The 18,415-nt window shown below is 46.6% G+C and overlaps 1 protein-coding gene across 7 annotated transcripts in view; it reads left to right on the forward strand.

The window, feature by feature from the left end:
• Nucleotides 1-18,415, forward strand: part of EFCAB6 (EF-hand calcium binding domain 6) — a 220,566-nt gene that overhangs the window by 32,918 nt on the left and 169,233 nt on the right. For 5 of the 7 annotated variants that reach the window (XM_082738840.1, XM_082738846.1, XM_082738841.1 and 2 more), the window contains 2 exons: nucleotides 2,318-2,406; nucleotides 8,651-8,717. In XM_082738840.1, coding sequence (XP_082594966.1) covers nucleotides 2,318-2,406; nucleotides 8,651-8,717 — 156 coding nt within the window. The remainder of the gene's footprint in view (nucleotides 1-2,317; nucleotides 2,407-8,650; nucleotides 8,718-18,415) is intronic. The other 2 variants (XM_082738842.1, XM_082738844.1) reach the window with 1 other exon arrangement.

The following is an 18,415-nucleotide window of genomic DNA, read 5'->3' on the forward strand; positions in this document are numbered from 1 at the left end:
GCAGAGAGCCCGACACAGGGCTCAGTCCCAGGACCCCAAGATCATGACCCGAGCAGAAGGCAGAGGCTTAACCCACTGAGCCAAAGTGGGTTATGATTCTTAAACAGCTTTGCCAGAATCACAAGTATTGAAGACACGAATTATTAGCAGAGCCTCTCCTTTTAGACTAGATTCTTGGGTTATTTAGGGGCTTAGCTTTGGAGACTGGACTTTGCAAAAATGTATCTGCCTCATTAGAATTTTCGTTAAACGATAAGTAATGATGTGAAATGTGACAACATGGTCAATAAGTTGATGGGCTTTCCCTCTCTCTCTCTCTCTTTGGAGGCAGAGTGATTAGTATAGGGGGAGGGAGGTGTGCTCTGGAGGCATTTGATGGGAATGGCACGCAGGGAGGTCACACCTCTGCTCCATGAAAGGTGGCAGTGACCTCACCCTCAGGATCTGGTTTTGGGGCCAGATGAGTTAACGCGTGGAAAAATACCAGCAGTAATGCTTGTGGCCATCTCCTGAGTATGGGGTCATACTCAGAATACTCAGAATGTGCGTTTCTTCCCCTCCTTGTAAAGTCTTACTACCAAAACAATGAGGGCCTCCGGTCTCGGAGCAGCACATGTACCCTGTTCTTGCCCTTCTGCTGTAAGGCTAGGGAAACTGGGAGGTGCCTACCCAAAATTACATCTACTACAAAACACCCTATCCGAAATGGAAATCATGGATGGTCTTTCCAGGACGCGGTTAGTGAAAGCCCACCCTGTGAGCCGCTGTCTCTCTAGTCCCATTTCCTGGTTATATGTATTTTAAATAGTAAAAAGAAGCTTGTCCTTTGGGGAAGACTGAGATAACCATGCCCTGCATTGAGGCTGGAATTGTAAGGGCTAAGTGAACATTGCACTTGATTGTATGGACATGGGAGCCATTCAGCAGTGTGGGAAATGGTACTTTGCATATTTGCATATGAAGCTTAATAAAATATATCTGTATTGATTCTGTATTTTAACTTTAGTTTCATAACCCTTTTGGGGGGAAGTAATTATTTTTACTTTTTAAAAATTCTGACTTTTTATTTAGAAGTAATTTCAGGGGAGCCTGGGTGGCCCAGTTGGTTAAGCGTCCTACTCTTGGCTTCGGCTCAGGTCCTGATCTCAGAGTCATGAGATCAAGCCCCGTGACAGGTTCCACTCCCAGGGTGGAGTCTGCTTGAGATTCTCTTTCTCTCTCCCTCTGCCCCTCCTGCTCATGCTCTCTCTAAAACAAGTAAAGGAATCTAAAAAAAAAAAAAAAAAAAGAAGAAGTAATTTCAAACCTCCAGAAAATTTAAAAGAATAAGGATAGTATAATTAGTACCCATATGGTACAAACAATACCCGTATATACTTAACCCAGATTTGCTGGTTATGAACATTCAACCTCATTTTACTTCTGTGTTCTTTTGTTATCTACGTGTGGTATGCGCGGAAATTGCAAACAGTTGACAAGATATGTACAGTGTATACATAATTTTTTTTCTGAACTACTTGAGAGGAAATTGCTTATATTATGGTTAGTCACTTCTACGTACTTAACTGCATATTCCCTAAGCATAAGAACTATTCTCTTGCATAATCACAGTACAGTTATCAGCATTAGTAAATTAAATAGTGCAATAGTTCTTTTATTTTACCTATGGTCTGTATGGACCCAGTGGACCCTGTAATGTCCTTTATAGAATTTTTCAATTTGAAAATGGCTTTTTTCTACAGAAAGTTCATATGACATTCAGAGGATAAAATTGTGTTGTGGCGTCAGCCTCTTGGGGAAAAATACGTTCTAATATATGTGACTATATTTCAGGGGCACTTGGGTGGCTCAGTCAGTTGAGCGTGTCTGCCTTTGGCTCAGGTCATGATCCGGGGTCCTGGGATCAAGCCCCACGTCAGGCTCCTGCTCATCTCCTCCAGGGTTCTGCTTCTCCCTCTCTCCCTGCCCCTCCATTGGTTTTCTCTCCTTTTCTCTCAAATAAATAAAGAAATAATCTTAAAAAAAGAATATATTTCTACTCATTAACTTTTTTTTTGATTGAACTAGATTTCAGATAATTTTATAGACAACTGGTTGACTTTTAATTGAGCACAGACTGGCATTTTGGCATTTAGGCTGCTTGTAGCTGGTTTACTAGGGACACGTGTCAGCTCAGACACCTGGGTGAAGCAGTTGTGTTTCCTAGAAGGCCCATCCCACTAACAGTATCCTACCTTCCATCACGAAAGCTCCCGTGCTGTCTGCTGCTGGGATCTGAACCCTCTAACTGGCCATCTGTCTTCTTGTTTGAATGTAGGTCCCCCTCACCAGCTCTGGTGCCATCCCGTATCTTGAATTCCTGTCCCGGTTTGGTGACATGGACCTAAATATAAATGTTATAAAGAAGTAAGTGGTTTTTCTTTTCTCATATGAAAATGTGAAATTTGGAATGATGAGAGAGGATGTAAGGTCAGGACAGCTAATCATGTCAGCAGATATATATGGAAGAGGCATTGGTAGAATCGTCCATATAGAATTTAATGTAGTTAATCCTCAGTCAAAAGGTTGTTTAAAGAAGACTTTTAACCTCTATTTCAGATAAAAGAAAGAATATTGTATTGAAAACCAGATTAACATATTTTATATGCAGTGTATTTTGGATTTGGAAATAATAAATAATGACAAGTAAATAATAAATAAATAAATAAATAAATAAATTTTAATTTTAAAGAAAATATTAAGATGCAAAATTTAAATTTATTCATTTTTATTTCATTTTTAGTGGCTTTCATTGGAAAGTGATCATGTTTTAGCAGCTAGAAAGGAAATGCTTTTTAAAAGCTTTATTTATTTATTTATTTTAGAGACAGCGAGTACACACATGAATGGGAGGGGTAGAGGGAGGGGGGACTCTCAAGCAGAGTCTACACCGAGCAGGGGTCCTGACGTGGGGCTCCATCTGAGGACCCTGAGATCATGACCTGAGCTAAAACCAGGAGTCGGACACTCAGCTGACTGCGCCACCCAGGCACCCCAGAAATGACATTTTTTTCAATAGTTCTTTTTTTTTTTTAAGATTTTATTTATTTATTTGACAGACAGAGATCACAAGTAGGCAGAGAGGCAGGCAGAGAGAGAAGGAGGGGGAAGCAGGCTCCCTGCTGAGCAGAGAGCCCGATGCGGGACTCGATCCCAGGACCCTGGGACCATGACCCGAGCTGAAGGCAGAGGCTTTAATCCACTGAGCCACCCAGGTGCCCCCAGAAATGACATATTTTTTAAAGAGACTTTTGTTTGAGCTCCTTTGTTATGCCATAACTGTAAGGTATGCATGGGGCTCATTTGGTTTATAAGCTGAAAATGGAGAGTATGAGCTGTCACGGCTCTCTCACCGGAAAGGTCTCTGATTCTAGTGTCTGATTTAGGAAAGACCGTATTAGTGAAAAGTTATTCACTTAGGTTATTGGACTCTAAATGAATAACCTCATTTTCTCAGGAATTGTTCAAACAGTTTTAAGAGTTAAATTTGACCCTGAGAAACTAGCAGATTTGGGGACGAGAGCTGTCATGACTGAGTCTGTTGCGGTCCTGGTGTAGGTGTGAGAAGTTGTGCAGCCGCGGGGAGGGGCAACGGGGACTCGTTCAGCGGACTTAAGTTTCAGTTTCGTAAGATGAGAAAGTTTTGGAGGAGAGGTGTTGTACAACAGTGTGAATACACGTAACACTACTGAACTGCACACTTAACGACGATTAAATGGTGAATTTTATGTTACCTGGGTAGGTTTTTGTTTTTTAACCACAATTAAAAGAAAAAAAAAAAGGATCAATGAATCAGTATGGCGGCTCCAGTGAGAATGACAAAGTACATGTCCTCCTTGGTCCAGTGGTCAGGGACTTCTCTGTGCTCCGATTAGTTAAGGACCTGGAAGTGGTCGGCTGAGATAATCTCCAGGTTTATTTGAAAGAATGACTAGTTGTTTTATAAACTGTATATTTGCACTCTTAACCTAAAATAATCCCCATTTGTGATAAGCTTTTGGGGTGGACAGTAGCCTAATTTGAATATTCTTTGTTGAAAAAGCTAAACAATTAGAAAAACTGAAAGCAGGAGTAGTCTTGTGTGTGTGTGTGTGTGTTTTCGGTACCTTAATTGTGAAACATTAGTCTAATAGTTAATTTGAGATGCACAAGTTACTTCCTTAACTATAAGAGGCTAAATATTTTAACTAAATTTGAAAGATTCAGCTCATAACTGACTTAGATCACAGGGCTGAATTTTCTTTATTGCTGGAGACGATGCATTGTAGTGAACGGACACTGTTCCTCCGGGTGATACGGTAGGCTCTGTGCACAAACAGCTCTGCCACTGGAAACAACTAAAATAACCGATAAAAGGTAAAATGTATATATACATTTTCCTTCACCAGTGAGCTGGCAAGAAAGTAGGTACTCCCCTACTTTAGGAGATAGAATCAGGAGAAGGGAGCATTCTATCCAGCCAGCTTTTGCCTTGAGAGTATTAGCTAAATCCTGTGAATTTGTGTTTCAGTTTGGCTGGCTGTTTGGAGTAAAGGGGGCAGGGGACAAAATCTAGAGGCCTGGGGGCACCTGGGTGGCTCAGTAGGTTAAAGCCTTTGCTTTTGGCTCAGGTCACCATCCCCGGGTCCTGGGATCGAGTCCTGCATCGGGCTCTCTGCTCAGCAGGGAGCCTGCTCCCCGCCCCCTTCTCTGCCTGCCTTTCTGCCTACTTGTGATCTCTGTCTGTCAAATAAATAAATAAAATCTTAAAAAAAAAATATCTAGAGGCCTGCCCCAGGTGGGGGGAACTCATAGAAGACTAGTATATATAAAACTGTGACACCTAAACCCTCATATGAGGATAGGTTACAAATATAAATCTGCCTCCCTAAATGGCACAAGGAAACTTATGTATTGTCACCTATTTTCATGCTGGTGTTGGGTGACTAGAGGACAAAATTGTAATTGTAAGTCAGTATTTACCCAAGTCTGCCCGAAACAGTGCTACCTGTATGGCCTGAAAAGTCTTGGGCTAGGAGTTTGCTTAAAACTGGTGCAGGGGGGCGCCTGGGTGGCTCAGTGGGTTAAAGCCTCTGCCTTCAGCTCAGGTCATGATCCTGCAGTCCTGGGATCAAGTCCCACGTCGGGCTCTCTGCTCAGCGGGGAGACTGCTTCCCCTTCTCTCTCTCTGCCTCCCTCTCTATCTACTTGTGATCTCTGTGTGTCAAATAAATAAATAAAATCTTTAAAAAACAAAACAAACTGGTGCAGGGCTGGGTATGACCTGTACAGGACTGTGTTTGCGACCCAGCCCTCACAGAATTTCCACAGACAAGTGCCAAGTAGTATCAGGCCACACACACGAATCACTGAAAACATATGATGAGACAAAGAATGAGGCCTGCAAACCAGTAGAGCTCCAGAGGGCCTGTATCCAGTACAGATACCCAAATACATGAATCCCACAGCCATCAGATCTAGAATCTGAAACCATGGTAGTGTGCTCAGAGAAAGGTAAGCACGGATGCCTTGTATAAAAACGAAATAAGAGGCAAAAAGAAAAAAAAAAAAGATTCAAAGAAGTACAGAACAGAACTTCTGGTAGCGAAAGATAACGATCATTGTGGCGATAAAATCCAGTGGCCGGGTGGAGAATGTGGATGAAGTGCAGCTGAAAGGAGCATTAGTGGAGTGGAAAGTAGGTCCGAAGCTGTGATCCGGAAAGCCACACAGGAGGACAGAGAGATCGAATATGGAGGACGGGTCTAAGAGTCATGGAGGGGAGAGAAGGAGGTTTCTTATGGGGTTTCCAGATATTTAGGGAAAAGGATAGGGAGGAACCAATATTTGAAGGGATCTTAAGCCAGACGGATGGACAGAAACCCCCGTGTAGACATGTCACAGAGAGACTGCAAATTTTTGGCATCGACCTCAGCATCACAGAGAGCAGTAAAGGCAGTGAGGGGACGCGCTGGCTTCACTTAGGACTGACCCTTGGGCCAAGGCTGATGTTCCAGGTGTGAGAGCATGGGACGGTCTCTCCCACACACTGGGAATGATATTTGCCAGCCTAGAGTTGGTCAGACTGAGATCTCTTCCTGTGGGAACGCCGGGAACCTTTCCCTCTTCTCGCCATAGTACAGGCTCAAGCACTGATGTCAGGCTGTGGGGACAAGGAGAGACTTGTGGCACCTTTGCTTGCCATGTTCAAGGTTGCCTTTCAGCCAGATCCTCTCTTTCTTCATCCTGCAAAGCGTGCCTCTTACTTGTGTCTGTGCGTGTGATACTTTCGGTGGAAGGAAAACGCTTCGGGATGGACAGTAAGACGCGATGCGGGCAACAAGAGGGCAGAGATGTGGGGTTAGATCCTAACACGCCCGCTGACCTCGGGAAGCACGAAGGACTAGGAATAATGACGACTTTGGGAATTTAAAGATAGGATAGAATTAAAATACATGATAGTAGCAATATATATGCTGAGAGGAGGGACCAGAATGGAATGGTCTAGAGTCGTCACTTTGACCAGAAGGAAGATTGAAATTTTTGATTAACTTTAGACTTTGAAAAATATGCAAGTTAGGGGCATCTGGGTGGCTCAGTCGTTAAGTGGCTGCCTTTCGCTCAAGTCATGATCCTGGGGTCCTGGGATCGAGCCCCACATCGGGATCCCTGCTCAGTGGGGAGCCTGCTTCTCCCTCTCCTGCTCCCTGTGCTTGTGTTCCCTCTCTTGCTATTTCTCTCTATCAAATAAATAAAACCCTAAAAAAAATAGAAAAATACACAGGTTATCATTTCTAGAGCAGCTGTCATAAGATTAAAAATGGAATGACTGATTCCCAACTTACAGAGGCAGACAAAAGGAGTCGTAAAAACGGGACTGACGGAAAGGAAGGCAAGAAGCCGCAGAATAGGCAGAATAAATAAAAATCCCAAGTATATCGGTAATTGTAATAAAGGTTCCACTTAAAAGGCACAGACTGCATGATTAGATAAGAGAGAGTAAAATCCACGAAGAGAAGAAACTACACATAAGTTTATAGAATCTACGAGTTTATAGACAGGTTGAAGTGGAAGGGCTCAAAGACATACCATTCCAAAGAATACTCATCTCAAGAAGCTGTTGTGGCTGAGTTACTACCCGATGATGGGCTGTGTCTCCTGAAGGACGCGCTGAGATGGAGTCAGGGGAGACCGTGGTGAAGGGAAGGGGCCCCGCGCGCGCTTGGGCAGAGCGTTTTCCTGGGGCTGCGGCGGGACGGGAGGGTGAGATGGGGAGCGAGGCCACCAGGCTCTGGACCCAAGCTGCTGTCTCTTCAACTGATGGCAGCTACACAGGCCTTTTCCGATTTCTGTTCTTTAAATTTTATTGCTAAAAAGTGTCATGCGTCTAGTCAATACATAATTAAAACAAAAAATTACTGCATTTAAAACAGCGTCATAAGGCTGGATTCCTGGTGAGTTTCCACCTTGGACTTGGACACTTAACCCTCTGAGCCTCAGTTTCCTCCTATGTAAAACGTAGTTCATTTCTGCTTAAAATGCCCCGATGGCTTCCCGTTGCCCCTGTAGAAAGATTCCTTATCATGGTCACAGCACCAAGGAATGGTGTCCACTCCATCTCTGAACTCTCCCCCACCCCCGCCCTGCTGGGCGGGCTCTGGTCTCCCCGGCCGATTGACAGCAGCAAGGCTGGCATGTGCTGAGCTCTGGCCCCTGTGTGCTCCCTTTGCTTTGTCCAGAGAGCTTTTCCTTCCATTGGGTCTCTCCTGGCTCCTCACCAGGTGGGTCTTTCCTGGCTCTTTCCAAAGAGGGGCTCGGAAGCAGTTTACAGATGTATGGATAACCCCAAATAAAAAATAGTTAATTAAAGCAGATGGCCCCAGGGGCACCTGAGTGGCCCTGTTGGTTGAACATCGGACTCTTGATTTTGGCTCGGGTCATGATCTCTTGGTCGTGAGATCGAGCCCCATGTAGGGCACCGTGCTCAGTGCAGAGTCAGCTTGAGAGATCTTCTCTCCCTCTGCCCCTCCCCCTGCTCGTGTTCTCTCTCTCTCTCTTTCTCATAAATAAATCAAATCTAAAAAAACGTAGGCAGAGCCAAGGGGATGGTGCATGCCTCCACCATCAAGTCCTTTATGGAGTGGCTTAGCTTGCTTCCTCCCCAGTGGACTGGGAACCCCTCAGAGGTCAGAGCAAAGTGCAGCAGCAGGGGGGCTGAAGGTGGGGCCATGACCCGCACCTCCAGTTCGCCACCTGTGACCTTTGTCTCCCTGTCTCCTTGTCTGCAATGATGGCCCTTGACCCACACAGTTGTTATGAGGATGAACCCAGACGGGGCTTGCCATAGGAAATGCTCATCAAGTGTCAGCTGTAATTACTCCGTTCCCACGGTACCCTGGGAGAAGGAATAAATGTCGTTGTATTTTATTTTATGGATGTGGAAACGGAGGCATGGAGAAGCTAAGGGCTTGGCCCAAGCCCCCTCTGCCAGCGAACAGCGGTGCCTAAGAAATACCTTGCATTAGAAAATACATAATTTAGAAAGCCTTATCATTTTGATCTCTGCATGTCCTACGTAAGCATTTATTTAGTTAAAACATAATAATGCAAAGTTTCTCTCTTTCTTTTTAAGAGGAGGTGAGAATGAAGTGAGTTGCAGTCGGACAGTAAAAGAACTTGAGACCCAAATAGGAGAAAAGGTAATGGAGATCTTTTCAAATTCCGCACCCCCCACCCCCGCGTCCAGAGTCATTGTTAGCAGAGGTAGATGAAGCAGAATGAGCCACATCTTGTCGTCTGTGCTCTCGCGTCAAAGCTGGCTGACGAGTAGATCCTATAACAAGCCCGTGTGAAAGCTTGTATGCAGACGACTTGCACTGCCTCGCCTGGCGTCTCTTTGGGTGAATGACACCAACAGAAGTCCTGGAATATTAATCGCTTTTGTATTAACTTTAGATCCCTAGTGGTAGGCCTGCCCTTTCTGCTTTTGTCTAAGACTGAAGCAAAGGCTCTCTTTAGAAGGAGAAAACTTCTGCATTTTAGCAGTAAGTGCCAGTCGAGAGCAGCATGCTAAAAAATAACCGGGAAAACTCAGAGCGATGTATATTTAAGTAGTGAGTAATTTAGCCACAGAAGCTACTACATGTGTTTGGAAGAAGAGCCCATAGTCTTGTCCCTCTTTGCTGATTATGGTTAGACATCATCGCCCACAGCCAGGGAGCGGGGAGATGCTGCGGCTTTCGGGGGGTTGGAATCAGACCCCTTTTAAAAATGCATTTGAGCCTGTCAGTTACACAGGCAGCCTGAGAATCATGATTCAATTTACTCGATTCAATATGTTGGTTTGAAATGTGACAAATTTTCTTTCCTTTTTGAACTCCTCCGAGATTTTCATACATTTCAAAATAAAAAATAGCCAGGAATCCACAAAATGTTTGTCTGAATTTCCCTGGCTGATGCCATTAACACCAGAAAATTCATCTTCATGTGATACTTTTTTAAGCATTATATATTCCTAAAAATCTGGTTTCACTATATGTTAGTAAGGACCCTGATGTAATTATTTGCTGCTTCTATTGTCGTTCATGGGTAAAGCTGTAGGAAATATGTAATGGGATTGATATTATTTATGGCTCATCTTTAATTTGTCTCTCCCTAAACTGTGTTAATCATGAAATACTCCTGGGAAATTCAGCCATTTATGACAATCGTATCAACATAAACACCCTCATGGGTCAATAATGGATCGTTTCAGTGAGTGTGGTCTGCATGGACCTCGGCTCGGCTGGGATGGTAAATGACCGACAAGAAGGCTTCCATGAGGAAATCTACACGGGAACTCCACTACTAGTCATCCCTTCTTCTGACTCCTCTTTTATTCCAGAACCCCCCTCTTCTCCGTGGGGGGTAGCCCTCAAACCGGTTAAAAGTTGAGTTGTCAGCGGGCTTACACAGTGCAGCTTTCAAGCATCTTCTGGGGATAAAGCTGAAGAGGGGTGATTGAGGAAGTGCTAGACCCCAGGGCGGCTGGGGTGGGGGGCGCGGGGGCATGTTCTGTGCCAGGCTTTCTAGCCAGCGTCAACTGCAACCCCAGTTCTACCCGGGACCCTGCCTCTGGCCGGGCAGGTGGTATAGGACAAGACTGACCTTGGGACTGTTAAAAAAACAAAACTCAGCTGAGTAAATCTGAAGATCTAATTGGCTTTATTAAGCGATTCGTGAATTGAGCAGTGCCCCATGAAGCAAAGTCGGGGGGTCAGTGCGAGGAGATGTACAAAGGGACGGGATTTTACAAGGAGGGGGGCCAGGCCAGAAGGGTTAGCAAAAGGAAAGAAAGGATTGTTTCAGGCCAGGTCACCTTCCCTTGGTGGGGGGAGCAGGGGAGGACAAGGGGTCTCATTAGGTAGATTACCTCATCTTCCTTTGGGAGTGGTGTGGGGGGAGGGGGAGTAGAGAGGGTGCACGTGACGAGATTACCTCATCGGAGCTGACCAGCTAATTCCAGATTGATTGGCTTCAAGTTCCAGTCCTGGAGAAGCCGAGACTTAAGTCTTGGTTTGCCATGCTGCAGGCAAGTGACTCTACAGAGAGTCTGTAGCTTTTCTTTTCAATGGGATGGGGTCAGATCTGGGTTGCCATCTTGGAGCTCTGCCCTTTACCAGCCTGGCAGACTTGACAAGTCCTTGTCACTGGGTTTCTTCATCCATTAGTGGGAATAATAACACCCACCTGGAAGTATAACCGAACTCAAGGGGTTCGCTGCTTGTAGTCCATCAAACTGAACACAACCTTTGTTGAAAGCAAAGAACTTGGTATTAACCTGTTCCAAGTAAGGAGACCGTGTGTGCACGCTATACACGGTCTCCCTGAGGGGTTCCAACAGGAAGCTTTTAGTCCATGTATTGAGGGCAAGGGCAGGGAGCACACTAGGCACTTCTGGCTCAATTGCGCATGCCTAGTGTTTCAACATGCTAGTGCCTTTACATCGGATGGTCCCCCCCCCAAATGGCGGAAAACTCTGCCCATGGGAGGGGCTCCTAGTATTAATAATGAACTAAAGGTGACCAGGACCACTTGGGGGCATCTGTGTAGGTCCTCAGCTCCCAGTCCAGCTCAAGGAGGCTCACATAAGGGGGTGTCAGGCAAGACACATCTGGCAAGGGGCTCTTGGGTGAGACACCTAGTTGAGCATCTCCTCGATGGAACTGTTGGTTCTGTAAACAAAGTCCATCCCTTCCCTGCTTCTGTCCCTTCCCTTCCTCCCTGATGTTGATAGCTTTTAGCCCTCTTAGTAACTTCCTGTTGCATCCTGGTTAACAGAAGTGCTGTTGTGTGGCTTAACACTACGCAGTCAGTATAAAACACCTGGAACAGCTGGGAAGTGCCAGCTCTCACTAGAACGATTATTACTGCAGCTCCCTTCGAATGACAGGTAGGGACACCAGTGAATCATTCCTTCCCACCTACTCCCAAAACAAGCAGAACAAACCAGATACCCTCACTTGTTTGCTGAGTGTAGGAGCATATTTCCAGCTGAGACGCTCGTCCTGCAAACACTGCCCACACGAGCATTGGAGACAGGGGACGCGTACCTGGGAGCTGTTAAAGGAAGGCTCTCTTTAGACATATGTTGTCATTGCTGGCTGATCTATACGGTCTGGGAATGGAAGAACGCTCATTATTTCGTTTTAAATATAAGTCCACATGGCTTACTAGAGCCAAGAATGCATGCAAATGTCTCTGAATTTTGGGAGCCAGACTTTGCTAAATGTATGTGTCGTCTAGCCTTCCTAAACCAACAAATAATGAGCAGTTGGCACCCCAGACCTACCAAACCCCAGTGCTTGTGCTTCCTGATCGTTCTCCACTGCAGAGAGCTCGGTCCGATGGCTGGTTCCTTGGTCTTTCCCTTCCTCTCACACACTTAGACCCTCCTGTGTAGGTTCACATCCCCCCTCATTGCATCCTTGGGCTCTCTGAAGCCTCATTCTCTCTGTCTGTCATGGGCTGGGGACCAGCCTGGATGGTCTCCAGGTCCCGGCTCTCCCAACCTGTGGTGACTGCGATCCACGGCTTCACGTGAAGAGGTCGCTGATCCCGTGGGGCTCTGTGAGCCCAGGGAGTCCTGAGGACATCATCTTCTGGCTCTGGCTGGTCCTGGTCTTCAGCTAGTGCTGCACTGGGTCCCGGTCAGGAGTTCCTTGAAGTCCCGTGCTTGCCTTACTTACGCTCAATCCCTTGGCCCTTTGCTCCCCCTCTGCGCCATGACTTGGCATCTGCTGGACGGGTCCTTGAGTTCTTTGCGCTTCCGATTCTCTGCTCTCACGGTCTCCTAAGGAAGCAGAGGCATTTAGTGGGAATCAGGCCCAGCTGGCTGGAACCCAGGCTCTGCAGTCCCTCCAGGGGACTTTGGACAGTTGTCTCACTATTCTGACTGTCCTAATCTCCAAAGTGGAGACAGCAACCACTCAGGGTAGTTAAAAGAATGAATGAGAGTAAGAGACCAGAGCCCGTTGGCGTCCAGGAGATGCTCAGTAGATGTTAGTCCCTTCCTCCATCTGTGAGTGAGTGAGGGCAGTTGTCAGGCAGTCCTGAAACCCCGCCGGTGGTTGGCTTTACTTGCCACCAGGCAGCACGACCTCCGCCGTGCAGGCATTGGGTTGCTCTGCCCTGAGAGAAGTAGAAAACCCCCTACCCGGCTCGCTGAATCAAGATGGCCCTGCTCATCTCACCTGAGAAGCAGGAGGGAGCACAGATGCGGGGATGGGCTAACTCATGTCCCTGCTGGCCACCAGGATGTTGTTACCATTCGGGCTTGACATGCAGGTACTGTGATGGCAAGTTTTTTTTCCAGATGCTATTTCTTCCAATATGACTCTATAAATGTGGGGAGACTTTTCTTCTGACTCACAACCAAGAAAAATGTCCCACACCCAAACCAGTCATTGGCAATGACATTGGTCTCTGTGAGCAGCCTGAACCAACCCTGATTACTTCCTGGTGTAATTACTTCCTTGGCTCCCTCCAGGGCCACCAGAGGGTAGATATCGAAACAAAATGGAAAATGGAGGGTTTTGTTAGAAGAGAGTAGGGGTGAGTGGATTTGCAGAAGGCAACCAGCAGCATCTGCTTCAGCCTCCCACTGAAGGGATTCCCTTAGCCTTAATCCTGTGGACACTGTAATTTTTTGGATTTTGCCAGCTCTGTAAGTAATAGCACTGTGCCCTTACTAGGAGCTGCTCTAAGTGTTTTATTGTGTTAAAGGACTAATTTCCGGGAGAACCCCTCAAGGCAGGTGCCATCCTTATTCCCCACTGGTATGGAGGAAACTAGAACAGAGTTGGACCCAGTCCATCATGGAGAAGTCACACCTTCACTGCACACACCAGTGGCCTCTCTTGTTCAGATCGCAGACTCGTCCCTGCATCCATGTAGCATGTACTTCTGGGGGCACTTGGGAGTTTCCCCGTCTTCCTCGTTCTGACCTCCTTCCCTCTCATACTCCTTCCACCGTCCTTGGGCTTTTATGCTCCCCAGCTGTCCTGCAGGTCCCCAACTTCTTCCCCCTGCCTGGCAGGGTAAGCGGAAGTACCAGAAGATCTCAGCTTGCTCCTCGAAGTGGGGGTCAGTGCTCATCGGGAGCCACGTTCAGGGAATTCCTGAGAGGCAGGAAGCCGTGCTGACCGACGAAGAGCACCGGGGGCGTGCAGAACAGTCATGACCCTTCCCTGCCGCCCCTACGTACAAAAGAACTGTTCTTAACTGAAGAGTAGAATTCAAGAATGTATAATTCAGTTAAAGATATAAAAAAGGCAAATAAATGGGCTCGACCAGAGCCCCAGGCTGTTTGCTCTCGTACCACGTCACCACACAAACCAGGGCTGCTTTTTGAAGCCTGGGCGCCATGATGTCAGAACATCTGGTCTACCCAGTCAGCCGTGACTAGTGTGTCTGTTGGACACCAAGTGATCTGACACGAGTTTTTATGGGCTTACCCTGGTGCCTTGGAGTTGTATAGAGCAGCCTTAGTCATTTGAGAAGCAATTAGTAAATAATGAGAGGTACTAAGCTGCTCGCGTGGTCTGCAATATCCTCGCGCGGAAGAGACACAAGTGATGGGTTAGATTCATTTTCTTAAATAGGTGGATTTTCCTCAAAAAGAAATTAAAAAAATTATTGCTCGACAAATAAAGAAACAGTCATTAGAATCACAACCATTTCATAAACGTACCTTAACATTATAACATCACATTAGCATGAACGAATGTACCAGAATGCAGTCTGTTTGCCTCATAAAAAGACTGTGTCAAACTCAAAATGAGGCCATTTACTAAAACATACAAGCTTTTGGTTAATTTATAATATTCTCCTAATCCCACTTTTATCAGCCCCACTTTGGTGCACGGGTATTAATTGCCTATTATAACAGGTATTTGAACACATCTTCTCTCTCATCTGAAGAAAATATTAGCATATCGTAGAGCTGTTGGGACAGATTGTATCTGAGCCACTTTTTCCTCCTTGCAGAAAAGCCTATCAATCATAACTGAATATAGTGATTAATAATGTCACAGCTTTTATTCGCGTGTCTGTGTGCAACTAAATGAAGAGGAGTGCTTACATTTTGATCTAGAGAATTTCACATAACAAAATAATCAGTTGCCATTCTAGAAAAAAAAATTATATCGAAAATGCTCCTACCCCAGGACCTATTTTTGGTGGTTCTATTATTAATTTACTAAAGACTTATCAGGAAGCTAAAGCAAAGATTTGGTTATATCAGAATTTGCATCATTTTAGGCGGTTTATCTTCTTCTTCTTTTTTTAAATCTTTTTTAAATCTTCTTCTTCTTTTTTTTTAATCTTCTTGCATGTTCAATAGTTCGATCAATATGTTAGGGGAGGCTGGCCGGAGCACATGGGCTTCCCCAGCTGGGTGTGCACGGAGCGCCGACCCTCACCGTGTGTGTGGCCCTGAGCAAGTCAGTCCCTCTGGGGACTGTGTCCTCGGCCGTGAAGTGGGGAAAGAATAGTGCAGGGTTTTTCTGTTCTTGAGGCTCTCGGTGACAATCAATATACAATGATCTTGGAGCCTAGAAGTTGCTCAAAAAAACAGGAGTTGGAGTTTGCATTTGGAGGAGGTAAGGTAGGAGTTGTCCCGGGGAAGGGGAAATGATAGTTTGTGGTCGCCTCTGGTTTTAGGCCACAGAGCAGGCCACGCTCTGGAGGACTCCGCGCTTCCATCTGTCTGGGCTCCAGACTCGGCACCGTCCGCAGAGCAGACCGGACCTTCTGCTGGTCGTCCTGGGCCTCTCCAGGCAGCCTTCTTCCCTTGGTCACCCCGGCGTCAGGAGTGAAGGGTGCCGCCATGCACCGAGTTGATCGTGTCGCAACCTAGGGTCCGTCTGGAGGCCGGGTGTCTGCACTGGCCCTGCTCCGGCATCCAGCTCGCCTCCTGCATCCCCTGGGTCATCCCGGAGCCCATCCATCTGCTGCTAGCACTGTCGTGCCCGCCCTGCGCTTTGTCAGGAACTCCTGGATCACTTTTCCTGCTCCTGCTCATGCCCCCTACAATCTCTCTCCCACGAGACACCCTGACTTACCTGTGCAAAACACATGTCAGATCTCATCAGACTCCCCGGGATAGGACGCCCCGTGGCCTGCTGTGGCCCGTCGAGGAAGCATCCCACACATATCCTGGCCGATGGCGCTCGGCGTGGAGACGTGTTTGACTGACCTCTCTAAAATTCCATATTTTCCCTGAGACTTTAAGTGTTCTGAGACTTGTTTGTATACTTGTTTATCACCAGGATGTGTGTTCCTGGGGAGTAGGTGCCTTCTCTGTCATGCTCGCTGGTGTTAACAGATCCTGGCTCTTGATGCGACCATCAGGAAACATTTACTGAAAGGATAAACGGTTCTATAGGAAAAGTGGACAGTCACTGGAGTAGCCAGAAAACACTGCCTGGTTTCAGATGAAGCTGGTGCTTCAGTTGTGCCACGGACAGGGTTTCAGGGTGATGAGGACGGAGGAGGGGTGAGATGTGGGGCTCTGTCAGGATCGCACTCTGGCTCAAGAGGATATGGAGGTAGAGACAAGGGGAGAGGTGGCCGGGGCGGTGGGGAGATGAGCTCTGTGACCCTCCTGTGGAGAGTTCTGTTTCTCAAGGCAGGTCGGGACAGAACACTTTTGGAAGGTAGGATGGAGGAAAAGATGGAGTTATTTGAAGGTCAGGTGTGAACCCTAAAGCATGGGGCTGGCAGGGGGTGGTGGTGGTGGTGGTGGTGGTGGTGGTTCATTGCCAATTTCCCACGAGGAAGTGGCTCTTTCGGAGACGGCTGTCAGCAGGGTCATGGACACAGTGGCTGGAGGACGACTGGCTGGGCCTTACAGGTCACTCGACAGGAACAGCCTACCTTTGCCGAGCACCTCAGGTGTTTGGGGGAAACCATGGAGTTCCTGGGAGGGGGTGGGCTTGCACCTCCTGGCATGCAGCTCTGTCCTGTGAGTGATCTGGGGTTAGGGTGACAAGGGCCCCAGCGTTCCTCCTGCATACCTGGGACGGAGCTCCCATCCTATGAGTGTGGGCTGGATTCGAAAGAAAGAAGGTTCAGGAAATGCTGCTTCTAGATTTGGCACATGTTGAAAGCCTTTGGAGTTTAGACATAGAGCTTATTTTCGTAGCTGGGTCAGAAGTTTTCAAGAGCAGCTAAAATTTCTTATTAGAAGTCTATATGTTGCAGGTAAGCCTTTTGAAAATGAAAATCAAATGTGGGAAAAGGCTGACATGGTCTCTGGCGTATATGACAGCAAGTTTCCCTCTTTACCTTGGCTACAAGGAAACCCAAAGCCAGAGTTTTTGGAGTTTTGCTCCCTTGGAGCAACTCTTTCAGGATGCTTTCTTTAGCTCTTTAACTCCGTTCTCTCTGTTCCCATGGATCTCATTTCGATGTCTTTTTGTGTAAGCTTGTTCAATTTTGGGGAAAGGCAGGATTTATATGTGTTCAAAAACTACATGCATCATCCTGGGCCCATGGGGGTGCGGGCGGGGCGCCAAAGCAACCAGAGGGAGGGTCAGCCCCGGGCGCGGAGGCGAAGGCTTTGTTAAAGGTGAGCCAGGCCCGGCCGCCGCTCCTCCCACATGTCCCCAAATTGAAAGTTTGTGTTTATGGGGTTCTGAATGTAGTCTAATTTTTTCCTATCTGGTTTGGCTCATCTCTACCAGCTGGTAAATAGGAAATGTTCACGGTAGGCAGCCAATACTCTGCAGAATGTAAACAGATGGAATCGATAGAAAGTGACAAGCTCGACTGTGCTATGGAGAATATGGAGCCAAAAGTAAGAACATAACAGTCAAGCTACTTACTTCGTTCCAGTTCATTTAGTCCTGAATAGCTCTTCATATCTGCACAGCTGTGTTGTTCTTTTTTTTCCCTCTTTCTTTCTTCTGGGTTGATAATGACAATTTCAAAGAAAAACTTTAATTAAAGATTTTATACGAAATAGCCAAAAGTAGAATAATAAGGAAAATGAGCATTGATGTGTTTATTGTAAGAAAAATCCTTTTTCATGGTTTCATTTAAAAAATTTACTCCTTAAATTTAAAATGAATGTGGTCGTGATGACAGAAAGGTGCCAGACTGGCAGCCGTGGATGCCGAACCCTTCCATTTTGCTGCAGAGCCAAGACATAGAAGCTGCTAGAAGCCCCCTCCCCTTGGGGTTCAGTCCCCAGGCAGGCGGGTAGGAGGCCGTTCTCACCCCCTTCTGCTAGACACTGGGCAAGGAAGCCTGGTTCCGGGGAAGGAACAGAGCCGAAAAGAACTTACCAGGGAAGGAACCACTGTGGACAGTCGAAGTGAGTTTACTGGGCAGGCTGCGCTCTGGCGTGAAGAAGTGTGGCCTTCCTCTGGTGAGGGCCACATCAGAGCTGGGCTTAAAGAAGGATTATTTGCAGCCTGAGAATTCTGGCCTTCTGGGAGGAAACATGAGGCTTTTTCTCACCTCTTTTAATGTCTGGGTGGTCATATTTATTTGGGTTCACAGCTTTCTTTCCTGGAGCTCAAAGTGCTATAAAAAGAATTTTAAACAAAGAACTATAGCGTACTAATACCAGCCACTGTTAGCGGTTTACTGAACCATCTGATCTCAGTGGGACACAAACATGAAGCAGTTTGATTGTTCTTTCCTCACTGTTCTCAAGCAGGCATTAGCAAATCTGCCTTTTCATTCCTTAAGGGTATCTTAGGCAGATCTAATGGCTTCCTGGTCACATTTAGTTATAAAAGTCTAGCACAGGCCAGTCCAGTTTCAACCTTGAGCTCAGCTCCAGGCCTGCTGGCCATCTCGTCCCCTTCCTCCTAACCCAGGGGCCTGCCCCCTGCTTACTCGCTGGTCC

The sequence above is a fragment of the Mustela nivalis genome (genome assembly GCF_964662115.1).
Source record: "Mustela nivalis genome assembly, chromosome: 7".
Taxonomy (NCBI): Eukaryota; Metazoa; Chordata; class Mammalia; order Carnivora; family Mustelidae; genus Mustela; species Mustela nivalis.